The following is a 27,803-nucleotide window of genomic DNA, read 5'->3' as shown; positions in this document are numbered from 1 at the left end:
ATTCAGATTGCCATAGATTTAGAATCAGGCCTGAGTCTTGCCTAAAAGTCTCTACCATCTGTGTCATACTTCCTACTCTAACAACACTGGATGTTTGCAGCTCCCCAGCACCCGGCACGTTTCCCATCCTTATGCTTCTGTTTGCATTGTCCTTCCTGCTAGAGTTCTTTCCCTTACTTCTTCGTGTAGCTAATTTCTCTGCCTGTTCTTTATGACCCAGCTTGGTATCACCTCATCTATGTCTTCATTCCCAGGTTGGGTTGTGTATCTCTCCTCTGTAATTTATTTATTGTATTTAAATGGTCATAAGCACTATATCTGAATAACAGCCGTATAACCTGTGTGTCTCAGTTTCCTTATCCATAAAATGTGGATGAAACTTGCTATGAAACCTAAAAAATGTTAGCACTTGTAAAAGCTTGAGAGCAGTGCATGGCATTTAAAAGTTCATAATAAAAGTTACGCATCCATACGCAGTCAGTGTGTGTGTCTCCTTTAGTACGTGAGGGTCTTGGGTTCTCTTGTCTTCACCTTGGCATCTCCAGGATCCACCCGAGCGCCTCTGACCCAGCGGGTGCTCAGTGAGAGGTGGCCCAGTGATGGGACCATGGTCAAGGTCAAGATGGGAGCATCTTGGTCAGAAAAGGGAGGCAGGGAAGTCAAGTTGTTCCCTATGGGGAACTCTGGAAAAATAAATGGAAATGTCTATGGTTGTTAGTGAATATTTTCTAAAGCATGACTCGTCTGCCATCTCAAGAATAACTGACAAAAAAAAAAAAATAAGCAAACAAACAACAGAATCAAAAGCAATTTCTGGTTTGGAAATGGACCTGTTAGTCCATGGCTTATCTCTCTTCTTGTATCCATCAGTCCCTTCAGATGTTCTAATTGTAGGTTTCACTCATTCCCACTTCCTAGGGGACCTCACTCCTTCCACTAGTCCCTTTCTCTCCCATATCTAACTTTTTTTTTCTTTACTGGATTTTCTTGAATGTACATGGTACTCAAGTCCCTCCCCACAAGAACAATGAACAAAGCCACCATCTCCTGATCTCTGTGTCCACCTCCACTCACCAAGGACACCGTCTCACATTTGGACCGTGACCGCTACAGGTGAAAGCTGAAGAGCCCTTTATGTTCTTTCTTTCGTGATCTCTCAGTTCAGTGGCATCAGGCACAATTTTGTTCTTGAAATTCTTTCTATGTTTGATCCCTGGGATATCACCATCTTCCCACTGCTCTGCCAGGCTTCTGCAAGCTCCCTTTCTTCCTTCTATCTTTGAAGTGTGGTTTTCACCCTTGGACATCTGGTTTCCTCTCTCTGCACACTTGTTCTGGGCAATCTCACCCATGCTGAGGTGCCCACACTTATTTCCTGAGGATTCTCTAAGTGATCCTGTTGCTCACATCACATGCTTGTAACTCAGAGTGCTCTGTCGGGCTTCAGACTTGTGTATACAGCACCCTCTGCGTGTGTCCACCTGGAGAGACATTCCTTGGTGCTGTGGGCCCTCAAACCCAGAACATCCAAAGGCAGTTTTCATTTTGCCCTCCAATGCCGTCATCCCTAGTAATAGTTGTTCTACCGACATAATCGTCCACACCATCCCAACCAAATGTTGGCTTCATTCTAGAACCTTCCCTCCCACTTCCCTCTTACAACCACTCTCTCGGAACCTGTGGAATCTCTCTCCTAAGCAACTCTCTCCTCTAGGACCCTTCCTTGTCACCTTCCCCAGCTCCCGTTCGCTCTGCACCATCTTCACAGTGGTCCCTGCTGCTTCTTCTCTGGTTTTTCCATCTTTCCTCGGGTGAACACAAATCTGATCAGATTATGGCCCCCCTCACCATAACTTTCAGGGTTGAGGCAAGCCAGCTCCACCCCAGGCCAGCACACATTCAGTGCTGTCACCACTGCCTGGTCGTCCAGCTGCAGCCCTGCTGCTCCCAGCATACTGGGTTCTCTGCTGAATTGTTCCCCTTGGAGTCCTTGGGTTCAACCCCCCACACCTTCATGGACAGGTGTTCTCCTTTTAGTAACATTTTTCCTTTCCAGATCTTCCTTCTGCCCCCCACCTGCCTCCCCTTCCTGCCTCCTGCTCATCCATGAAAATTTAATTAAAGCATCACATTCCTTGGGAAGCACCTGTCACTCCAGTCTGGTTTAAATGCCCCCTCGGTGCTCTCAGCCATCTCTCTCAATGTCTGTTCCGGGATGTTTGGGGTTCAGCACCAGCTGTGTCATATCCCCTCTGTGTGACTGTAACCAGGCAACTTATACCCTGTGCCTCGGTTTCCTCATTTGAAAAACAGAGCTGCGAATGGTGGTGCTCCAGTCCAAAGGGTGGTTAGGGAAGTGAGTGAGATGCTCTCTGTGAAGGCCCTGGAAAAGTGCTGGAGACTCTGAGAGTCTGACAGAGCTGAGCTATTTTTATTGTTATCAAATCTGCTGATTGACTTGGCTGCTTTCCAAAACAAACAGAAAGATCTTTGGAGGGAAAGACACCATGCTTGACTTAACGATGTTTGACCTAGCATAGCCTCTGGGACATGGTCGGGACTCAGTAAATACCCACTGAACAAATGAAAAAAAATATAGATAGTAAAGAAGTGAAACACAGCCTTAAATTCTTACCTGTAGAGCATGCTAGTGAGTAACATCAGTCTAACTTAACCACGTGGGCTTTTTTACTTGCACATTAAGATGCCGATGGTGTCTCATTAAGTTAGTGCAACTGACTCACTGTTTTGCTTTGTTTTTAAATTTTGGGCTGTGCTGAGTCTTCATTGCTGCATGGGCTTTTCTCTAGTTGGGGTGAGCGGTGGGCTACTCTCTAGTTGCAGGGCGCAGGCTTCTCACTGCAGTGGCTTCTCTTGTTGCGGAGCATGGCCTCCAGGGCTCAGGGGCTTCAGTAGTTGGGGCTCTTGGGCTCTAAAGCACAGGCTCAAAAGTTCTCGTGCTTGGGCTTGGCTGCCCCGAGGCATGTGGGATCTTCCTGGATCAGGGATCGAACCTGAGTCTCCTGCATTGGCAGGCAGACTCTCTACCACTGAGCCACCAGGGAAGCCCCTGACTCACTGTTCTTAGAGTCAAGATTTTTCCATTTCCAACAGAAGGCCACAATGTCATTAATTAATGGAAATGTTATCCTAGAAAACACTGCGTAGACATGAACTGTGACAAAACTCCTTTGAGATACCCGAAGAGAAGCAAAATTTGAATTCCTACTAGAAAGAGATTAGAAAGCCTAGCAAACTGTGGGGGAAAAAAGTAGAGACACTTTTTAAAAGTTTGACTTCGGGACCCATCAGGTTTGCAGTGACTCATCCGTGGAAGGGAGAGAGGGGCTTGCAAGAATTCTCCACCTCTCCCACCACTCCACGTATCCTGCACAGAAGAGTCTGGAGAAACGTGACGCATGGGGCAGAAGCAAGCCTCAGTCAATGTCACATTTCCTCCATGTTCTTCGTGGAAGCACCACTTCTTGTATACTTTGAAGAAGTTTTGCTCAAACAGACCAACCTGCCTTTCCCTCCCTGTTCCTCCCCAAAGTTCCTTTGAACCGGAATGGAGGTGCTATACACTGGTGGACCTTTGGCATCTCTAACATTTAGGGAACATTGTAAAAGGTGATTCCACCCTCAGTAATTATTACAAGGTCTAGAGAGCTCCGAGGAGAGGCCAACCTCTAAACCATGCCTTGAAAGTCTCACACTTCTTCACCAAAAGCAAACTAGATGAGAGACAAGAGCCACATGACAAAATGAGGCTATAATCCACCCTCTGTCATGGAGTTTTCGTACCATGGAAAGACTGAGAGGACTTTGAAAACATTTATGGAGGTCTTTTGTAATTAGAGATGAGTGAAATTCTACTGTGCATGTACTCTAGTAGAAATACCTGCTCTTTCTACACTTCATTTGTCTTATTTCCAACCCAGGACTGGGTTTACAAAACATGGGGATATAAAATAGGACAGGGTGAACCCAAGTAATTTTATAGAAGCTCATAGAATTACTCAGATATGGGATTGTCAATTTTCCTTTTGTGCCATGAGATATTTGTAAAACACAACCCAACTTTGTGTAAGTCTGGAAATATTCTGATTCAATTAATTTCTATGGAAAGTGGAAATCCCTTTTAAATAATTCTAGTCCATAATTTATGAAAATAAAGGATTTCTATTTGTTTACTTTTTAACTCCAGGGCTAGAATATTCTCAGTCTTCCTTTCAACCAGATCTGGCTCATACTAGATCTGTAACGAGCATTCTCAGAAAAATGATAATTACAGTAACTGCTAGACACTGAAATAAATGCTTCATGAGTAGCTATATTCTAGCATCATAACCCCAGCAAATTACCATCCCCATTTTATAGATTCGGAAATTAGGATTCAAACAGATTAAGTGATTTGCCTGAGGACCTGGATTTCAACCTAAGAATGAAAATTCCAGAGTCCATGCACTTCTGCCACGTCACCGTCCAGACTTTAATAGAGAGAATCCCATAGGATTTCAGCAGAAACACGGCCGCCTGAGAGTCTCCTTCTCAAAGGCCATATTGCACAATTGTAACTACAAAAGGAGGAAAGTATACCATCAGCTATTTCTGGAAAATATGTCTGGGGTCATCCTCAGACCAGACCCAGTAACATAGGTGCTCAGACACGGAGCACAGGCCAGGCGGAGGGACTCTGATGCGGGGAGGGCGCCGAGATTCCAAGGAGGGGCTGGGGGCACTGACCCGCTTCCCCTCCTGGTTCTTGCTGTTCCTGGGTTGGAACAGCCAGGGGAACTGGGCATGTGCAAGTGTGCACCAGACCTGGAGGTTTGTGGACACCGATTCCCAAAGCTGCACCCATGCCCCGTGGATAAAAGGTCCCCCATATGATGAGACTTGCCCTGCTCAGATGCAGCGAACCCTGCCCTCCACGGGTGGCATCCTCAAATCACACGTTCTCTGAGGGTCTTTGGGATCCAAAGGGCTGAGCTGAGACAGGCAACCTCTGCCCTTGCTGGGATTCTGGTAGTTTCTGCACCCTGGGTGAGATCACCCAGGACTCAAACCTTCAGAAGGTAGGTGGATGTGGAGCCTCTTCTGCAAAGCTGCAGACCCAGATTGCATAGCAACACCGTACCACTGTCTAGGCTGCTTCATCCACTCCTGCAGATATTAATTCTGATTATTCCTAATTTCTTGTGTTGTTACCCTAATTATCTTATTTCTTATTCCTGCTCACTTTACCCAATCCTCCATCTACTTTTAACCCTGTCCCCTTAGAAAACAAATACATTCTTCCACCACTCAGAATGGACATTGTTAAAAAGTCTATGAGTCATACATGCTGGAGAGAATGCAGAGAAAATGGAACCCTCCTACATTATTGGTGGAAAAGTAAATTGGCATAGACACTATGGAGAACAACATGGAATATTGTTCTTTAATATTCCTTAAAAATATTTTCTTAAAAATATTCCTTAAAAAATGAAGAATAGAGCTACTACTTGATCATGCAATCCCACTCCTGGGTATATAGCTCTAATTTGAAAAGCTGCATGAATCCCAATATTCATAGCACCATTTACTATAGGTGAGATATGGGTATAATTTAAATATTAATCAACAGGGACATGGATAAAGAAGATATGGTACTATATACAATAGAATACTACTCAGCCATAAAAAGAATGGTGGAACAATGCCATTTGCAGCAACATGCATGGACTTGGAGAGGATCATACTAAGTGAAGCAAGTAGAGAAAGACAAATATGATACGATGCCACTTATAAGTGGAATCTAAAAAAATATACACAAATGAACTTATCTACAAAACAGAGATAGACTCACACATAGAAAATAAATTTAGCATTACCAAAGGGAATAGAGAAGGTGGAGGGGCAGAGACAAATTAGAAGTTTGGGATTAACAGATACCCATTACGTATACAAAATAGATAAACAATGAGAACCTACTTTATTGTACAGGGAACTATACTCAATATCTTGTAATAACTTATAGTGGAAAAGAATCTGAAAAGCTATATATATATATATAACTGAATCATTTTGCTATACACCTGAAACTAACAGAACACTGTAAATCAACTAGACTTCAATAAAAATACACATTCTTACCCCCGTTATCAGGGCAGTTTGTCCTCTCTCGTCCTCCTAGAACAGCATTGTGGGAAGCTCCGTCTGTGACTGTATCCTTTGAGCATCTGAGCTTAGGAATCTAGGTCTTTCTTAGGGAGTGCGTCTACCTTCTAGCGCCAATTACATGATCGAGGTTAAGATCAGCTTGAAGTGACAAGAGCAGTTATTCATGAGCTGACAAACAATGCATACTCACATTTCAGTTCGAGTTTGATGAAATCTGTGTTCCCCAGATTTTCAAGAAACACGCCCCGGGGGATTAACGTTTTGAAGTAGAAGGAGATGTCGGCACTGGTCTCCCCTTGGAAAGTGGAGAAGTGCAGGTAGGATGATGGGTTTGGGAAAGAGGCCGCATTCCAGTAATTCCCTGTGGAAGGAACAAAGAAAGAGGACAGCGTAATTTACACCTGGTCATGGCACTGATGGAAAAGAGAGCCACTTCCTGAGTTTTAATACAATCCCATTGACAGTAGCCCTTGTTTCCACTCTTCCTGCTGAATAACAGTGCACAAAATCCTCACAAACATATCTTTGACTTTCCAAAAGTTTTATGTGTTTATATAAAAAAGAGGCATCCTGAAGGGACTCTCAGGAGTACATATCAGAGGAGAAGAAAATGGAGAGATGCCCCTGTTTTCACGTGGTGGGTGGATGTGGCTGTTTTTAACTCAGGCTTATGTTTTGTTTTGTTTTTTCATTTTTGATGTGGACCATTTTTAAAGTCTTTATTGAATTTGTTACAATATTGCTTGTGTTTTATGATCTGGTTTTTTGGCCGTGAGGACTGTGCGATCTTAGCTCACTGACCGGGGATTAAACCTGCACCCCTGGCATTGGAAGGTGAAGTCGTAATACTGGACTGCCAGGGAAGTCCCCAGGCTGATGTTTGATGCAAGAAGCATCTGGACTCGGCCAAGCGGGACCGACTAGGAAGGGGTCTTTGGTATCCTGCTCCTGCTTCTCATCTGTCTTTGTCTTGGAATAAGCAACGCTTGCTTCCAGCCAGCAGCTGCTCCGACCTCGGGGCACGGGAAGCAGAAATACAACCGTAGGGAGTGCAGAAGCCCGGCTGAGCGAGGAGCTAGGGAAAAAGCCTGGATGACCTGGCCAGCCATCTCTCCACCCCTCCTGCTCCAAGCCCCACAGGCAAGTTGCTGCAAAGGGAGGGTCCCCTCCCCAGCCTCTTCCTCTCGGGGGACTCCATGGGACCTGTGGAATCTGTGGCCTATGGCTGTTCTGTGGGGGCGGGAGTGCTGAGCTGAGCCCATTGAAGGGCTTACAATCAGCCTCTATCCTTGAACTCATGAGGCAGACATCGTTGTACTCCCTCCCTCCACACTCATTGCCTGGTAGTAGGCAGTGGCCCCAGGAGAAAGGCAGTTCACAGGGCAAAACAAAAGCTCTAAACTAGAGGACCACCATTCCATCAGAACAGGTGGACCAAGCATTTAATGACATCAAGGGCAGTGTGCCTGCGTGCTGACTCGCTCAGTCATGCCCTACTCTTTGCGACCCCATGGACTGCAGCCTGCCAGCCTCCTCTGTCCATGGGATTTTTCAGATCCAGGATACTGGAGTGGGTTGTCAGGCCCTCCTCCAGGGGATCTTCCCGACCCAGAGATTGAACCTGTGCCTCCTGCAGCTTCTGTGTTGCAAGCGAATTCTTTACTGCTGAGTCATCAGGGAAGCCCACCAAGAGCTGACTCCTGATTATCTCCAGGGGAGAAATTCCTTTAGGAAGCACACATTTCTGAGTACATTTGACAGCACAGCTAAGGACTAAAATACATGAATATGCTTTAAAACAGTTACTAAAGCTTTTACCTTTAGTATTAAACCTATGTTAAAGTCACCAGGTGAGGCCCAGGATGGAGTCACTCTTGGCTAACCCTCGAGTCATCAAACCAGCACTTAACTGAGCTTCTGTGCTCAGCTCGCCCGGAGAAGGAAGGTCCAGGCTACCCCGGCAGCACTGGCCTGCTCAGCTAAGGGTCCCTGATGCTCTAGGCCTTCCCTATGCTGATGTAAGAGGTGCGGCCCTGTTTCAGCCAATCAGCACACGCCCAGCGTAACTTCCGGTTCCTGCTCCCTTTGGTTCATGACACCTCTCATCTTGCACGGTTCTTCAGAGCTCCTTTCTCCCTGCTAGGCTGGAGGTCGCCTGATTCATGAATCACTGAATAAAAGCCTACTAGATCAATAAAGTGCTAGTGGAAAATTTTCTTTTAACATCCAAAATATGTATTTTTGGGACTTCCCTGGTGGTCCATGGAGAAGGAAATGGCAACCCACTCCAGTATTCTTGCCCACAGAATCCCAGGGACGGAGGAGCCTGGTGGGCTGCCGTCTATGGGGTCGCACAGAGTCGGACACAACTGAAGTGACTTAGCAGCAGCAGCAGGAGCAGCTGGTGGTGCAGCGGTTAAGAATCTGCCTGCCAATGCAGGGGACATGAGTTCAAGCCCCTGTACAGGAAGACCCCATAAGCTGCAGAGCCACTAACCGCGTGTGCCACAACTATTGAGCCCGTGCTCTAGAGCCCATGAGCCACAAGGAAAGATACCACAAACAGAAGCCCACATATCACAACTAGATAAAAGCCCTCAAGCAGCAACAAAGACCCAACACAGCCAAAAATAAGTAAATTAATAAGTAAATAAAAAATTTAAAATACAATATATTGTTTTTTAAAATTGACTTTTGCCATATCTTTCCTTCAAAGAACACACTGAATCAACTACATTCACTTTCTTAGTTTCTATCAACTATATTTTCCCCTCCTTTTATACAAATAATGTACGTATGCAATAAGTTCAACTGCTATTCTTAAACAGAATTAACTTTGTTGGTACTGCTATGCTTATGCCATAAGTTCAAATTAAGTATATAATGTTGCTATATAATGAGATAATAAAGTATCTTCTTTTAATTGATGTTATTTACTTTTTTCTTAGGACATCTAGGATACAGTGACATCTAGATAAGTGAATGGCAATAAATAAACAGCATCACTGACTCAGTAGACATGAATTTGAGCAAACTCCAGTAGTGGATGACAGGGAAGCCTGGCGTGTTGCAGTCCGAGGGGGCGCAAAGAGTTGGACATGACCGAGCGACTGAACAACAAGTCAATGAAAAACAAGTTTGCAAATGTCTCCATTAAGGCAAAAACAGTGGTGGTGGAGAGTTCACTGTTAAAAGTGTACCAAAAGTCTTAGTGCAGTTTTAAGCTCTTTTTGTTTTTTTTTAATTGCGATATCATTGCTTTCAGTAGGAGAAAAATAGACTGGTTTCCTTTCAGGAAGAAGGATGTGATACAACATTGGTTAGACAAATACCACAGAAGAAAGAATCTTAACTATTGTTTAAGTTGCTATCATCTGAGCACTGAACCCTCTTTCCCGCTCAAGATCTGCTTTCAAGTCTGGAGAGGCGAGTTTAGGCTCACCTCTCCCAGCTAGCGAAAATGGAGGCCTCAAGATACAAGCTGCAACCCTCTCACCAATCAGAGTTTTAGGCTGGAATGAGAGCGCCCAGGGCCAGCAGCATTCAGCCTGCCTAATGGGTGAGAGCCCCTTAACAACCTAGGAGCCACCAAGGGTCAGTCTTCAGCCATGCGTCAACCTGAAAGTCAAGCAATTCTTTCTCTCTAGGCTGAATCCCCAGGACAGAGATGTAATTAACATTCTCAAGTTTTCATCCAATCAAATGCATTCTTATTTTCTGATGTGGTGCTGTATTAACAGAAGGGTAGCTGTCTAAAATGATTCTAGAAAAAAGGAAAGCTAAAAGCAAAATATGTCAGTATTTATTTGAGGTCCAGCACTGGTTATTCAGACAGAAATATCTCCAGAGAGGAGGACAGTTTGATCTGTTAATTCTCATTTGCAGAAATATCCCGACAGACCACAGCTCCATTTGCTCTCACTCTGTGCTCACTAAGCAACTTTGAATTAATTCGGTCTCTGCGATGGATACATTCACAGGGAAAGTATGCCTTGCACAAATGGCGGTTACTAGTCATTCTTCCGGAAATGTCTGGCTGATCATATGACATCTTTGGAGTCTTTGCTGGTGGGCTGTCCCTCATCTCTGGATGAATTGACTAAATCCAGATTCTTTTTTAAAAAGCTTTTTATTTTGTGTTGAAGTATAGCCAATTAACAATGTGGTGATAGTTTCAGGTGAGCAGGGAAGGGACTCAGCCCTGCATATACATGTATCCATTCTCTCCCAAACCCCCCCCATGCCAGCCGCCACATAACATTGAGTAGAGTTCCCTGTGCTATGCTGTAGGTCCTTGTCAGTTCTCCATTTTAAACCTAGCAGCATGTACATGACCTTCCCAAACTCCCTAACTAGCCCTTTCCCCCCACTCCTCCCCAGCAACCATAAGCTCATTATATGAGTCTGTGGATCTGTCTCCGTTTTATAAATAAGTTCATTTGGATCATGTCTTTTTAGATTCTTCATGTAAGGGAAGTCATATGCAAAGTCCTCATGGGACAAAAATCTACTTTATAGTAACATGAATGTTAAAGATACCAACTAAATATAAATAAAAGCGAACGCTGCTTTAACACCTATTATAACTGGACACAGCTCCCACTGGCAAACCATAATCTCCCTTATCCCTGACTTAATTCCTATTATTCCCCAGAGACCTCATTGAATGATGCCACACGTTTTGCAAGGCTGGTGGGCTTATACCCTTAAGGTTGTTGAAATGGCTGCAATCTGCTTCTCTGTCTGACTTCCTTCACTCTTCCTTCAGAAAATCTCTAGGTCCATCCATGTTGCTGCAAGTGGCATTATTCCATTATTTTTGATGGCTGAGTAATATTCCATCACATATATATGTACCACATCTTCTTTCTTCAGTCCTCTGTTGACGTCTAAGTGCAGATTCTTTATCAGTAACGTGAGGACTCTACCCTGGACCTGACTGGTGGGGCCGGGTGAGGTGTCTACTCTGGGGAGGTGCTGAAGGAGAGAGCCACTGGGGCACAAGCAGAGGAGACCAGAAATTCTATTTAGAATTTTTTTTTAAAAACTCTTATCCTTTGAAATATTTATCTTAGTTATACTTGATAATGTACATAATATAGGAGTTTAGTGGAACATGGACAGGACTCTTGACAATCCCTAGGACTGCAAGGAGATCAAACCAGTCAATCCTAAAGGAAATCAGTCCTGAATATTTATTGGAAAGACTGTTGCTGCTGAAGCTCCAATACTTTGGCCACCTGATGCGAAGAACGGACTCACTGGGAAAGACCCTGATGCTGGGAAAGATTGAAGGCAGGAGGAGAAGGGGACGACAGACAGACAGAGGATGAGATGGTTGGATGGCATCACTGACTCGATGGCCATGAGTTTGAGCAAACTCCGGGACTTGTTGATGGACAGGGAAGCCTGGTGTGCTGCGGTCCATGGGGTCGCAGAGAGTTGGACACAACTGAGCGACTGAACTGAACGGTGGAACATGGATAGAATTCATGAGTAAGCTTTTAGGGATGTGAGGTTGACAGCTTCAATGAGCAGAAGCATAATAAGAAAGTTTGGGTGCCACTGCTCCAGACCCTGATGAACTTCTATGAGACTCTGTTCTTGAGAGTTGTTGCCCAATCTCAGGATTTCTGGCTAAAACAAAATAACATGAGTGCTTTTTCTAGTGCTCCTTGCACTCTCTGATGCATGGAGATTAGAGCATTATTACTGTTTGTTTCTATTGTTCCCAGCTGACCGTAAGCTCCTTGAAAGCTGGGAGAAAACCATTTCATCTCTGTAACCTTTGGCTCCACAACATATTAAGTACTCAATAAATAATTATTAAATCAATGGATATGTGAAACAATTGGATAAGTTATATCCAATTCCACTCTATATGCAAAGCCCTCATGGGACAAAAATCTACTTTATAGTAACATGAGTATTAAAGATACCAAATAAATATAAATAAAAGCAAACACTGCTTTAGCACCTATTGTAACTGGACACAGCTCCCACTGGCAAACCATAATTTCCCTTATCCATGACTTAATTCCCATTATTTCCCAGAGACCTCATTGAATGATGCCACGCATTTGCAAGACTGATGATGTTTATACCCTTAAGGTTGTTGAAATGGCTGCAATCTGTACTTGCTCTCAAGGTCAGAGCTGCAAGGGTGAAGTGATACTGGCTGAGAACACCAAGCTGGGAACGAGATTCGCTGGATGGCAGGCGTGTTCCATGGCAGATGGTGGGACGGCCGGCATGGACAGGCAGAGCGGGCAAGGATGGAGACTGAGAGGGGAAGTGTGAAGCAGAACACCTGAGATGGAAGAGCCTGGTCCACAGTAACAGAATAAAGAGGCCATGGACAGGGGTGAGGGATCCAACCCCGGGCAGAGGCAACAGACATCAGCAAAGTCTGAGCAATACCACTGGGGTGAGGTTGAGGGTTCTGCCAGCTTGGAAACCAGCTGATCATGTGAAAAGCTTTTAAAGTACCTTCTGGGCAAGACCTGGGCTCATCTCAGGTGGGAGGAAGAACCAGGGAGGTACCTCCAGACAGTGCAGGGGAGTAGGTCACTTCAAACCTCAGTCAATCACTGCTAGAAAATGCACTCAGAGAAATTCTTTAACAGGCAATTACTTTAATCTCACCTGTGATTATTTAGCATGGGATCCTGCCTTCAAGATTTCTAAGGATATTTTTTCTTGATGGGAAGCCATTAATTGTAAGCCTAATTTCAATTTCTAACAAAATATTACATGTACATGGTTTTAAAAGTCAAGTGGTGCTAGAAGGAATAGAGCAAAATGCCATACCCTGATCCATCCTCCCCCACCCAACCTAATTTCTTAGTGACAACTCTTGTATCCCAGAATTTCTAAAATACACGTGTTAGCTGTTTATTAATTTATGCATTTTAAATAGTCTGTACTGACTTTCCTGAATGCAAGATGAGAACTGAGCATTTTTACAAACCTAACCCTCTGTTCTTCCCAAATAGCAAAATCACAGATTTGGGGTATATTGAAATACAATATTTATATCTTTAGGACTTTCTGTTGCTGTTCAGTTACTATGTCTGACTCTCTGCAACCCCATGGAGCACGCCAGGCTCCTCTGTCCTCCACTGTCTCCTGGAGTTTGCTCAAACTCATGTCCATTGAGTTGGTGATGCTATCTAACCATCTTATCTTCTGCTATCCATTTCTTCTCCTGCCTTCAATCTTTTCCAGCATTAGGGTCTTTTCTAAAAAGTTGGCTCTTTGTATCACGTGGCCAAAGTATCTTGAGATTCAGCTTCAGCATCAGTCCTTCCAATGAATATTAGGATTGATTTCCTTTAGGATTGACTGATTTGATCTCCTTACAGTCCAAGGGACTCTTAAGAATCTTCTCCAGCACCACAGTTCAAAAGCATCAATTCTTTGGCACTTGGCCTTCTTTATGGTCCAGTTCTCACATCCGTACATGACTACCGGGAAAACCATAGCTTTGACTATATGGACCTTTGCTGGCAAAGTGACAAAAGCTATGACAAACCAAGACAGCATATTAAAAAGCAGAGGCATTGTCATAGCTTCCCTTCCAAGGAGCAAGTATTTTTTAATTTCAGGGCTGCAGTCACCATCCACAGTGATTTGGGAGTCCAAGAAAATAAAATCTGTCACTGCCTCCACTTTTGCCCCTTCTTCAGGACTATGTACTATTCAATGATGAGCCAAGAAGTGAAATCTAATTATATTTTCTTGTTTTGTATAATTTTTTGTTTCCCTAGAATTACTTTTTTTTTCATTTGCCTACTTTTGTTTGTATCTGTCGTGAATTCTTCACAAATTCGCCAACACACTTGAAAAACTCTTCTTAAAAAATTCCTGACATTTGAAACATCAGCAGTCCATCAGTCACATTTTTGTCCCCTGAAGGCATTGCCTGACAGAGCCCCATCCTTCCGCCGCCGTCCACACTGGGTCTTTTCAGGGCAGCTGCTGAGCTGCTGGTCGGGGGCCTCCTTCTTGCCCTTTTTGCAGGGGCTTCCTTTTGTCCATCGTTCACGTTAAGTCCCTTAATTCCTGGGCCTCTCTGAGTTCAGATGTTCCCTCTTTCTGGATTTACACCCTCATTTTCATGAAGCACATATTACAAGTAGCTCCTTGAGAAAAGGCATGTATGAGGTCAACTTCCTAAATCCCTGCTCCTCTGAAGAGTCATTATTCAGCTTTCACATGTAATTGAGACACTCCAGAAAATTATTTCCGTGGGGAATTTTAAAGGCATTTCTCCACTGTCTTCAGGCGCTCAGGGCTGTTATTGAGAAAGCTAAAGCTTTCTGATCACTGCATCGTGCATGTCACTGATGGGGTTCAGCACGTGCCACCCCAAACATGACGCCTTGGGAGACTGAGTATTTCCAGCCAAAGGGATGTGAGGAAAGGCAGGTGCAGAGGACTTCCTGGGCTTTCTCTGAAGCAGGCCAGGAGATTCTCGTGTGAGGTCCCCTCCTTCCCAGAGGAAAGGAATCTGCCTGTGATGCAGGAGATGCAGATTCAATCCCTGGGCTGAGAAGATCCCCTGGAGAAGGAAATGACAACCCACTCCAGTATTGTTGCCTGGAGAATCCCATGGACAGAGGACCCGGGAGGGCTATAGTCCATGGGGTCACAAAGAGTCAGAAATGACAGAGCAACCAAACTACCAACCCCCCCACCATCTCTAAAGACAAAGGGGCAGAGGGGCAGCTGAGGGGCAGAACAGACCTTCAAGATTGACTCCACTCAGCTCACACTGTCAGCCCATCTTTTCATGACTTTCTAGCCTTCACCAAACCAAGCATCAAAACACTGAAACTTAAGCATTTCTTCAGGTCTTCACTTCATCATGAAGGTTCCCATGTCATGTAAAACCCTTGTTAAATAAACTCGTATGCTTTCTCTCTGTTGATGAAACTCAGCCAGGACCCCTAGAGAAACTAATCTCCTTCATTACTTATATATATTTTTTCTTTCTGGAAACGTTGAGGATATTTTCTTTATCTCCCTTAATTGAACATTCATACAGGGACTCCCTGGTGGTCTAGTGGTTAAGACTTCACCTTTCAATGCAGGGTGTGAGGGTTACATCCCTGGTTGGGGTGCTAAGATCCTATGACCAAAAAATCAAAGCATAAAACAGAAGCAATATTGTAAAAAATTCAATAGAGACTTTTAAAATGGTCCACATGAAAAAACCTTTAAAAAAAAAAAAAAGTTAAAAAAGAAAAAAAAAAGAAAGTTCATACATGACCTTGATGTATATCTTTCCCACATCAGGTCTGGACTTCGATAGTTTCTCTGAATCCTATTTTTTAAACAGCTGTTAGTTTTATAGTTATCTCTTTCTCTTGATTCTTTTGAAGAAGGCAATGGCAACCCACTCCAGTACTCCTGCCTGGAAAATCCCATGGACAGAGTAACCTGGTAGGCTGCAGTCCATGGGGTCGCTAAGAGTCAGACATAACTGAGCAACTTTACTTTCAATTTTCACTTTCATGCATTGGAGACGGAAATGGCAACCGACTCCAATATTCTTGCCTGGAGAATCCCAGGGACAGGGGAGCCTGGTCGGCTGCTGTCTATGGGGTCACACAGAGTCAGACACGACTGAAGCGACTTAGCAGCAGCAGCAGCTTGATCCTTTGCATTCCTAATTTTGATCTTTTTTCTTTGGGCTGACTTCCTTGGATGTTCCTTCAGCTTTATTTCCAACAATGCTATTGTCTTTTTGTTTCAGCAATCATATTTTAAATTTCTCAGTGTTACTCCTTGTCTTCTGAGGGTCCTCATTTTTGGAGCACGCTGTTGTAGGTTTTGTTCAGTTTTGGGTGCAATATCTTCTCTTAGCTGGCTCATCCCTGACCCACACCCCTCTGCCTTTTGTTCTGTTTTCCTCACTTCTCTGCTCCCCATTCACTGGAACTCAAAGCTGTGCACACCCTCTCCTTTTGCCTCATTATTGACTTTGGAAAACATCCATTCAGACACGCATATGAGAACTCTCCTTGAGCCCTGACACTGTGAAATAGGGTTTTGCAGAGAATCCATTACATAAAAAGTCTGATGAAAGGAGTGACTGAGCAAAAAGTTGGACGCGACTGAGTGACTGAAAACCAGCAACAAGAAGGCAGAGTTACCCAAATACAACACACAGGTTCCTGTGAGCCAAGATGACCCGAGGCACGCAGCGGGCAGAGGCCCGGAGGAGAAGCCGCAGCCTCACCTTGATGCATCCACCCCTGCTATCCTCCCTTCCTCCTCAGAGGGGGCACAGGGAACTAGAAAAAGGTGGTGAGGCAGCAACTGGAAGAGCTGGCACTGAGCTGACATGGAGGAGACTGTGCCTGGCTCCCCCAGCTGTGGCTTAGTGGGGTGTGTGGCCACTGGAGTGGCCTGGATGCCAGTGGACACATCCGCTCCCTCCCAGACTCAGCAGTTTTCTCAGAGCCACCAAGGGGCCCTGTGCTGGGACTGCACCAGGAAGCATACCCATAGCTTCTGGTTAAAGAGGAAGGCACTTTCCAACCTAAATACTAGCTCTGAGGGGACTAATTACTCTGAAAATTTTTAGTGACCCAGAGGTTAGAAAATTGGAGCATTCTTTGAGTTATGCAATGAGGCCTCTATTGTTTACTATGGCTGGGTGCTATTTACAACAATAAACCAGATGGCTTCATTTGCATGCAGATTTGAGTCTATTTGTAGAGGTGTACTTATGGGTAGAAAAAAAATTACTTCCTTAATTAAGCCATCTTGTGCATTCAGGAGAGGTAAGCGTAGCTTTGTTCTGCTATCAGCCTCATTTTATGGGGTGAGCTCAACCCAGAACCAAGGGCTGCAAGTTAAGACCTGCCCTGGAGCCAGCCATTCCCTCTGCAGTGTTTCCTTCTCTCCTGGCATGCAGTTTCCATGGCTACAACCCAAATAGGTGATGCTATAACCTTCTGAGAGGAGTCAATAATATAAAGTTTTCACCCTGTGTCTCTTTGTGACTTGGTTCCTTTGGGCAAGAAAGGGGATGGGGTCCCACAGAGAAAAAGAATATGACACTAACAATGAAAGATCAGAAAGAGATATTAAGAAAATGGTTCTATTTACCATTGCATCAAAAAGAATAAAATACCTAGGAATAAACCTACCTAAGGAAGCAAAAGGCCTGTATTCTGAAAACTGTAAGATGCTGATGAAACAAATTGAAGATGACACAAACAGATGGAAAGATATACCATGTTCTTGAATTGGAAGAATCAATTATTATGAAAATGGCCATATTGCCCAAGGCAATGTATAGATTCAAAGCAATTACTATCAAATTACCAAAGTATTTTTCACAGAACTGGAACAAAAACTTTTAAAAATTTGTATGGAAACACAAAAGATCTTGAGTAGCCAAAACAATCCTGAGAGCAAGGAATGGAGCTGTAAGAATCATGCTACTTGACTTCCGACTATACTATAGAGCTATAGTCATCAAAACAGCATTGTAGTGGAACAAGAAGAGACACATAGATCAATGGAACAGGATGGAAAGCCCAGACACAAATCTATGGACTTACAGTCAATTAATCTATGACAAAGGGGCAAGAATATACAATGGAGAAAAGAGGGACAGTCTCTTCAATAAGCAGTGGTGGGAAAACTGAACAGCTACATGTAAAAAATGAAATTAGAACATTCTCTAACACTGTATAAAAAATAAACTCAAAATGGATTAAAGACCTAAACGGAAGACTGAATACTATAAAATTCCTAGAAGAAAACACAAGTAGAATACTCTTCGACATAAATCCAGCAATAGTTTTTTGGATTCCTCTCCTAGAGTCATGGAAACAAAAACAAAAATAAACAAATGGGACCTACTTAAAAGCTTTTTCATAGCAAAGGAAATGATAAACAAAATGAAAAGACAATCTACAGGGTGGAAGAAAATATTTGTGAATGATGTGACTAAGAAGAGATTAATTTCCTAAACAATGCAAACAGCTCATATAGCTCAATATAAAAAATAACAACCCTCAGCTCATACAGCTCAATATAAAAAAAAAATTAATAGCCCAATCAAAAAATGGTCAAAAGTTCTAAATAAACATTTCTAGAGACATGGCCAAGAGACAAATAATAAATTCTAGAAAGGATGTGGAGAAAAAGGCACCCTCCTACACTGTTGTTGGGAATGTAACTTGGCACAGCCACTATGGAAAACAGTTCCGTAAAAAACTAAAAATAGAGTTACTGTATGTATGATCCTGAAATTTCACTCCTAAGCATATATCCAGAGAAAACTCTAACTCAAAAACACAGACACACCCAATTTTCATTGCAACACTGCTTACAATAGGCAAGACATGGAAGCAACCTAAATGTCCGCTGATGGATGAGTGGGTAAGGAAGACGTGACATAAACACATAATGGGATATTACTCAGCCATAAAAAGAGTGAGATAATGCCACTTGTGGTGACATGGATGGATCTAGAGATTACCATACGAAGTGAAGTAAGCCAAACAGAGAAAGACAAATATCATATGATATTGCTTATATGTGGAATCTAAAAAAAAAAAAAAAAAAAAAAAAAGATACAAATGAACTTGTTTACAAACAGAAATAGATCCATAGACACAGAAAACAAACTTACAGTTACTAAAGAGGACAGACAGGGATAGTGATAAATCAGGAGTTTGGGGTTAATATGTATACACTACTATATAGGAAATAGACAACCAACAAGGACCTACTTTATAGGAAGTGGACTATACTCAATATTTTGTAATCGCTTATAATGGAAAAGAATCTGACACACACACACACACACACACACATAAGAATCACTTTGCTGTACACCTGGGTAACTATAAATCAACTACACTTCAATAGAAAAATTTTAAAAAAGAATATGATGGTGAAACCCCAAAGATAATCATGCTCACTTGGCGGGGGGGGTGCTCCTGCATGGCTGTGAGCTGACCAATAAATAGACTGGGGTGTGTGTGAAAAAACTGGACTTTCCCAATTAGTCATGAAAATTCACATAATCAAATTCATTAATCATACATCTAAACATACCAGTATTTTAGAAGTTCTAATTCCTTTGGAATGCTGGAAATAGCTGTGTGTTTTTGGATGTTTGGGGGAGGAGATCAGGTCCAAGTCCTCTTGTAAAGCTCTTTAGGGTCTCCATCTTAGATCCCTAAATCTCCTCAGACTTTCCTTACTGGGTCAACAGGCTATGCCTGAGTCACCCTAAGTATACTGGGGTTCAAGTTAAAAGCTAATAACCAGAAGTAGAGAAATGAATATCTAGGTGTGTAATGGAAACATGTGGGCTTCCTACCCTTCACTCAAATTTCTGTCTTGAGTAAATCCCAAAGGTTTCTGTGTGAATAATTCTAAAGAACAAGGGAGTAGCAAGACTGAATCTCTCAAATTCCTGTGAATAAGGGATTGCAGGGAGATTTGCTTGATTTAGGAAAAATAAAAGTTTGTTGCATCTGGAGGTTGTAGAAAAGATTTATATCCACTACATGCAGGTTATTGGAAAAGATCCTGATCCTGGAAAGATTGAGGGTGGGAGGAGAAGGGGATGACAAGATGAGACAGTTGGATGGCATCATTGATTCAATGGACATGAGTTTGAGCAAACTCTAGGAGATAGTGAAGGTCATGGAAGCATGGGGTTGCAAAGAACTGGACACGACATAGCAATTGAACAACAACATGCAGTTTGCTTTGAAAAGTATTTAACATGTATTGTAGTACAATGATATGGCCACAGCAGGACAACTCTGCAGATTGCCTAATTTCTAAAGCCTTATGTGTCTCAGGGATGAATTCTCTGATTTTCTCTCTTTTCCTGAGTGATTTTATCTGCTTTCAGCACTTCAAGTACTATCCTTAGGTCAATGATCCTCAGATTTATGTATACAGTTAGCTGTCTAGTATAAGGATTAACACATGCATTACTTTCTTTAAATTTTATTTATTTTATTTTATTTTTTTATTTTTATTTTTTTGTTTTATTTTTATTTTTTTTAAATATTATTTTATTAGTTGGAGGCCAATCACTTCACAACATCAGTTTTACATTGACTTACAAATACCTCAAACTAAATGCCTGAGAGTGACAGAGATTCGCCCAGTCCTGTCCGGTTCTTTGTGACCCTACAGACTGTAGCCCGCCAGGCCCCTCTGTCCATAGAATTCTCCAGGCAAGAATATTGGAGTGGGTTGCATTCCCTTCTCCAGGGGATCTTCCTGACTCAGGGATCAAACCTGGGTCTCCCACATTGCAGGTAGATTCTTTACTGTCTGAGCCACCAGGGAAGCCCTGAGAGTGAACACATATTCCTTCCATGCTAGCTCTCCCTGCAGTATTCTCCACTTTAGAGCTGTTCCTACTTTGTCACCCAAGCCAGGAACATGGTACTCACCGCTGGGTATCCACCCCCAACGCCTGACGGTGGACCCTCCAGAATATTCTGTGGTGTTGCCTGCATTTTTCACTCCTTCTGCTATCTTGGCTTGGCCATCACCTCTTGCCCGGATTCCATGCTAATTTTTGGTTCTGTATCCAGTATGTTGGGATTGTACATCTAGCCTTTACACAGCCAGCAGGGAAATTTCTCTAAAATGCACAACTGACTGTGTCAAAACCCCTAATGGCTCCAAATGCCTTCGGAATGCATTGCAAACTCTCTGATGTGATGTGTGAACCCAGTTTCCCCAGCCTCTTTCCTCCCTACCCCATGCTTATCATCAGCTACATGTGGCTCCCCAGTTTCCACCAGCCATGGTGCTGTGTATGGGCTCCTTATTTTCCTCTGTGTGGCTTCCTCATTTTGGAATCTCCTTTTTTTCATCTGCCCCTCACCCACCTCCCAACTTGCACACTGTATCTGACCTAGCTCCTTCTCAGTCTTGAAGGCTCAGCCCAGGTGTCACCTCCTCCAGATGACCTTCTGTCCCCTCCACTTGCATGTGCCATGCACTTTCCCTGATCTCCTGTGATGTCTTGAATTTATCATCACACCCAGCTTTTGCTGTTGTTGTTCAGTCACTAAGTCATGCCTGACCCTATAGCATGCCAGGCTCCTCTGTGCTTCACTTTATCTTGGAGTTTGTTCGTATTCATGTCCATTGAGTTGGTGATGCTACCCAACTATACAATACCTAATACAATAATACCCAAAAGTATTATTACAATTATTTCCTGTGTTCCCCTTCTCTGCTATGCTGTGGATTTCAGAGAGCAAAGATCATATTTTCTATTTCTTTCTCCCTGTAGTATCCAGCCTGAGCCACAGAGGTGATCAATATGTGCTTCTTGAGTAAGTGAAAACATATTCTTTTAAAAAAAGTTTGCAGCATTGATAATCTCACTACCAGTTAATATCGTTTCTTGACATGACCATCTGCAAAGCCGACCTTCTAGTTTCAGAATTGGAGTTATTTGGCCCACAGGGACAGAAGCTTTTCTAGGTTTGGTATTATTTATTTGGACTTCTGGGTACATGCAGGATTTCCCTTCTTAGAGATCTGACAAGCACAGAGGTCACTTCTGTCTTTACTAGGTCTTACTTTGCCTCTACCTCTCATTTTTTCTCTTTTGATATAATTGCAGTTCATGGTCTAATACCGTGAAGTTCCCATTTCATGGTCTGCCCCGCTGTCATGGAGAAGGTCCTGCAAGATGGTGAAGACAGCTGTGCACGCAGCCACCTCGGCTGCCTTGCAGAGGAGGAGGCTCTAATGAGAGCAGCCCTTCCATATTGACAGACTAAACCCCTCAGAGCCCCTCAGCCACAGGAAAACAGATTTTCCATCAACTCCGCTAGCTGAGTAAAATGTGGAAAAAAGAGGTTCATTTCAGCAGAATGGTGGGTGTGAACCTTAGAAACTGCTCTACCCAGAAGAGTAATGGATTGCTATGATCCCTGCAATTATGTTACACAAATCAAAGTTTCCTGTTGGTGCGCTTTTCATTATAGGAAATAAAAAGATTCATGCACCCTATTCATAGATAACTGTGGGTTTTGTACTGAAAACTAACATGGCCCTCATGTCTCCAGGAGCAGCATCAGAACCCAACAACCCACGGAGCAAAGTGAAGATGAGCAAAGGAACGTGAGCTTTTGACACCCATCCTGTAATTATACAGAAATAAAGCCACTTGTAAATTAGAAAAGTAGCTCCTTGGTCTGGAGAAGGCAGTGGCAACCCACTCCAGTACTCTTGCCTGGAAAATCCCATGGGTGGAGGAGCCTGGTGGGCTGCAGTCCATGGGGTCGCTAAGAGTCAGACATGACTGAGCGACTTCCCTTTCACTTTTCACTTTCATGCATTGGAGAAGGAAATGGCAACCCACTCCAGTGTTCTTGCCTGGAGAATCCCAGGGATGGGGGAGCCTGGTGGGCTGCCATCTACGGGGTCGCACAAAGTCAGACACGACTGAAATGACTTAGCAGCAGCAGCATTAGCAGCTCCTTGGTCACCGGGTCGTGGTAACGAGAGAAAGCAACAGTGGCATGCAGCAGATTCATGAAACACCAAAGAACTACAGAAAGGTGAAAATTCCTTCATGCCTGTATTTACTAATAACGGTAGAAAATGAACATGTATTTCAATGTATGTAGGAAGGGGATAGCTGGTTTGAATTTATACATAACATACTTGCTACAGTTTCTTGTCAACTCAAAACACAAAATAAAGCTTGAGAGCATGGTCAAAAGAAAGTTCAAAAACAAATCCTGTTTGGGAGCTAAGTGAAAATAATTCCCAACATGAAAGTGAATGGTTCATCAAAGAGAAAATAAGCATTCAGACATTAAGGATAAGAAGAACACAGTGAGGACACGATTCCATTTTGTGACTGTGAGTCTCTGCTGTTGGTTTCACAGTGTGAGGCCGGGGTGTGTAGACACTGAGCTTTGGTCTAATCACAGAGGTGAGGATTGAAAAGTGGAATTAAAGCTGACTGCAGAGGACACACGTCAGTCTGTGATGATGTAAGACCACAGGAGTTTAGAACTTTGTGTTACATAGTTAAAACAGATAATAAAGTGAGTGCGATGGCATCCAATATGTGACTTGTTTGTTTAGTCGCTAAGTTGAATCTGACTCTTTTGCGACCCCATAGACTATAGCCTGCCAGGCTCCCCTGTCCATGGGGTTTCCCAGGCAAGAACAATGGAGTGAGTTGCCATTTCCTTCTCCAGGGGATCTTCCTGATCAAGGGATGGAACCCGTGTTTCTTGCTTGGCAGGCAGACTCTTTACCACTGAGCCACCAGGGAAGCCTTTATTTTCTTGGGCTCCAAAATCACTGCAGATGGTGACTGCAGTCATGTAATTAAAAGACACCTGCTCCTTGGAAGAAGAGCTATGACCAACCTAGAGAGCATATTAAAAAGCAGAGACATTACTTTGTTAACAAATGTCCATCTAGTCAAAGCTATGGTTTTTCCAGTAGTCATGTGTGGATGTGAGAGTTGGACTATAAAGAAAGCTGAGTGCTGAAAAATTGATGCTTTTTAACTCCTCTCTCAAGAGGAGACTCTTGAGAGTCACTTAGAAAGCAAGGAGATCCAACCAATCCATCCTAAAGGAAATCAGTCCTGAATATTCATTGGAAGGACTGATGTTGAAGCTGAAACTCCAATACTTTGGCCACCTGATTCAAAGAACTGACTCATTGGAAAAGACCCTGATGCTGGGGAAGATTGAAGGCAGGAGGAGAAGGGGACAGCAGAGGATGGAATGGTTGGATGGCATCACCGACTCGACGGACATGAGTTTGAGCAAGCTCTGGGATTCGTGATGGACAGGGAAGCCTGGCATGCTGCAGTCCATGGGGTCCCAAAGAGTCGGACACGACTGAGCGACTGAACTGGCTGACCAGGGAAGCCCTGATGTGCTGATTTAGACCTAATGTTGAGGGAATCTGGGAATTTATCCGAGGGCAGGATGGATGGCTTGAGTGGTGACCAGATGCTGAAGTGGCTTCAAGCGTGAAGAGGGGGATCCACAGCAGATGCTGCTGAGTGTGTAGTTATTACCCACTCGGTGCAGCTGGTACGTGACCTGAGTGTGTGGTTATCACAGCCCTGCAGACCCCCAGGGCACATGCCCGCTGCACCTTCGGGCCAAATAGATTTCAGTATAAAAGATTTCTGCTGAAGGCAGAGGTACTGCCACAGCCCCACGCAGTGGAGCCTCACTCCACATTTATTGAGTGAAATATGGTACCAAAGTACATGCCTAAATAATGAACTATTAAAGTCATTACAATGAAATTCAGTGTGATATGCCACTCTGTGATCAGACTTATACTTTCTACTTCGAAATGTCCCTCTAACATGGATGTTCTGGTCTCACTCTTGCCTTTGAGGTTATTGAGAACAATGTGAAGGCTGGGTGCCCAGGATCCAGCTGCTTAGGAATCTCAATATTTTTAAAGTGAATTTAGATTATAACACAAAAGTCGAGAGTTCTAACTGCCACCGCCTAGTGCTGTACGTTATGCTAATTTGAAACTGAGTAGATGGTGCATAATCTGGGGTTTGAAAGCAATGATTCCAGCAGCTTGGCAGCACCCAGAGCAGAGTGGCTTTGCAACATGCTGCATTCTGACCTTTTCTCAGTCTCGGGCTCGGGAGGAAAAACAAAGGCTTTAAACTTCAGATCGGAAGGTGCACAAACAGAGCCCTGAATGGATGCTGATGGAACCAATCTCACATTTCACCTCTGCAAAACTTTATGGGAAGTTTATGGGGATTTATTGTTTCTAGAACAGAAGGACATTTACCTACAGATGCAGGGGAATAAATTTCAAGTACATTTAGTATTGGAGAATGGTCGCTTTATTGCTGATTTCAATCCACTTGACTTTCCCCTTAATCTTCCACACGCTACCTTGAGCTGAACACACACACCCATGCACGCGCGCGCGCGCACACACACACACACACACCCATGCACGCGCGCACACACACACACACACACACACACAGAGTTTTACTCTGATGCTTCACTGGTTTGTAAAATTTTCAAGGTGTTTTTAAAACTAAAAAAAATGCAAACAACCACAATGTGTAAATCTATTATGGTACACTCAAAAATATAATACAATGTGGCATAAATAGTAAAATAGACCTAAGCAAAGGGTCAATTGTATATTGTGACGTGGCATGCAATTTGCAGACTACAATGCATATGATAGCTCCATTTTGATAAAAAGTAGATGTATAGTGCTTTATAGACACACATGCATATGTGAAGTGAAAGTTAGTCGTTCAGTTGTATCAGACTGTTTGTGACCCCATGTACTGTGCCTGTCAGACTCCTCTGTCCATGGGATTCTCCAGGCAAGAATACTGGAGCGGGTTACCATTCCCTTCTCTAGGGGATCTGCCCAACCCAGGGGTCAAACCCAGGTCTCCTGCATTGTAAGCAGATTCTTGACAGTCTGAGCCGCCAGGGGCGCTGTATACACTCATAAGCCTAAGAACAAGCATATGTTGTTAAGTTCTGTCTGACTTTTGGGACCCCATGGACTATAGCCCGCCAGGTTCCTCTGTCCATGGGATTCTCCAGGCAGGAATAATGGCGTGGGTTGCCATTTCCTTCTCCAGGGGAGCTTCCCAACTCAAGGATCAAATCCAGGTCCCCTGCATTGCAGGTGGATTCCTTATTGTCTGAGCCACCAGGGAAGCCCTATAAACATGTACATACACACATATATAGAATATACCAGTCAATCCTAAATATGCTAGTCAATGTATCAGTCAATATTGACTGAATACATATTGAATATACCAGTCAGTCCTAAAGGAAATCAACCCTGAATATTCATTGGAAGGACTGATGTTGAGGCTGAAGCTCCAATACCTTTGGCCACTGGATGTGAAGAGTCAACTCATTGGAAGAGACCCTGATGCTGGGGAAGATTGAAGGCAGGAGGAGAAGGGGATGACAGAGGATGAGATGGTTAGATAGCATCACCGGCGTAATGGACACGAGTTTGAGCAAACTTCGGGAGACAGAGAAGGACAGAGAAGCCTGGCATAATGCAGAACATGGGGTCGCAAAGAGTTGGAGAGAACAGCTACCCCCTCCAGTGTTCTGGCCTGGAGAATCCCATGGACGGAGCAGCCCGGCAGGCTACAGTCCATGGGGTCGCAAAGGGTCGGACACGACTGAGCGACTTTCACTAGCAACCGAAAAACAAAAAATTAGAATACATACACCTTGATACGTGCGAGGGTGTGTATATTCCTTTAAGCACAGAGTAAAAGACAAAAGTCTAGAAGAATTCACATCACACTTTAACACTGGTTGGTTACCTTTCTGAATGGTAATGGATGGAGGATTTGTATTGGGAAGGACTGAGATTGTGTGTTTTTGTGAGAGAGGAAAAAAGAAAAGAGAAGTTAAGTGGAAAAGGAAGCAAGGCTGCAAGAAAGGGTGCTGGGGAGGAACTTAGGGTGGGTTGAGCATGAGTGGAGTGTGAGGAACTTAGGGTGGGGTTGAGCATGAGTGGAGTGTGAGAGAGAAGCGTGGCACACAGCAGGTGGAAGGATGTAAATGTGCTCTGTGCTGAGAAGTAAATGACCTTGGGTGTTCCTGTGGGACACAGAAAAAGGTCAGGTTATCTCCCCATTACATTTGGTCTCTGGATCGTATTTTCGAGAAGACATCCCATGATGGGACTCAGCAGCGGGGGTGGAGGAAGCCTTGGCTTTTGCATCTGGATAGTGGATCTCTGGATCTTACTCTAAAGCCATACTGGAGCTGCAGCGAGAAAGGGGCCATTCTTCCTGATCTGGAGAAAGAATAAGGCCCACCATATTCATAAAGTGGTGGCTGCTGGTGGCTTAACAATTACTCATCCTATTAAAAAAAAATTATTTTAATAAGTGATTCTTGAAGATTGGAATGCCTTTAGGATCCAAATGAATTAATGTTCAATGGCATGATTTCAAGTATCAACACAGGGTAGGGAATAAATATTTCAATATCCCATGGTCTATATTTTAACTATAATAATTATCTAGTATTAATAGTTGCCTTGCATCTGTGATCTATGTTTTAATGCCAGCATACAAATAGACCTTCAAAAAAATATTTGACTTAACAATCTTGGCAAATGAGGGGAAAATGTTAGAATAAAAAGTAGACCATACAATTCTAATTTTCTTCACTAAGAAGAATCAAGTAAAGCCTTCCAAAGTTGACCTATGACAATGAACTTGGATATCAATACTTTAGAAAAAGCATTTCTAAATTATAAAAAGTATTTTTCTACATAAAAATAGAATAAAAAGGGCAGGAGGGTAGGCGGAGAAGGAGGCAAGAAAGGATGAGCTGGTTGCAGGGCATGAGTTTGAGCAAGCTCTGGGAGATGGTGGAGGACAGGGAAGCCTGGCGTGCTGCAGTCCATGGGGTCACAAAGAGATGGACAAGGCAGTGACTGAACAACTTTAAAAAATGAAGTTTACATTGAAAAGTACTTAATAAAAATAATGCTGTGAACAAAACTTACCCCACTCCAGGGAGGAAGGTTAAACCATTTCATGATTTTTCTTTTTAACACTAAACTTCAAAATATCTTTCTTTTTGAAG

At 43.4% G+C, this 27,803-nt stretch overlaps 1 protein-coding gene across 1 annotated transcript in view; it reads right to left on the bottom strand.

Annotated features, from left to right (window-relative positions):
• The window catches only part of CNTNAP2 (contactin associated protein 2), a 1,529,631-nt gene that overhangs the window by 263,577 nt on the left and 1,238,251 nt on the right, over nt 1-27,803 (bottom strand). Inside the window, exon 16 of the mRNA XM_065938525.1 lies at nt 6,356-6,526. Within this exon, the coding sequence (XP_065794597.1) occupies nt 6,356-6,526 (171 nt within the window). The remainder of the gene's footprint in view (nt 1-6,355; nt 6,527-27,803) is intronic.

This window comes from Muntiacus reevesi, chromosome 6 (assembly GCF_963930625.1).
Source record: "Muntiacus reevesi chromosome 6, mMunRee1.1, whole genome shotgun sequence".
Taxonomy (NCBI): Eukaryota; Metazoa; Chordata; class Mammalia; order Artiodactyla; family Cervidae; genus Muntiacus; species Muntiacus reevesi.
This window is presented reverse-complemented; position numbering and strand designations above follow the sequence as displayed.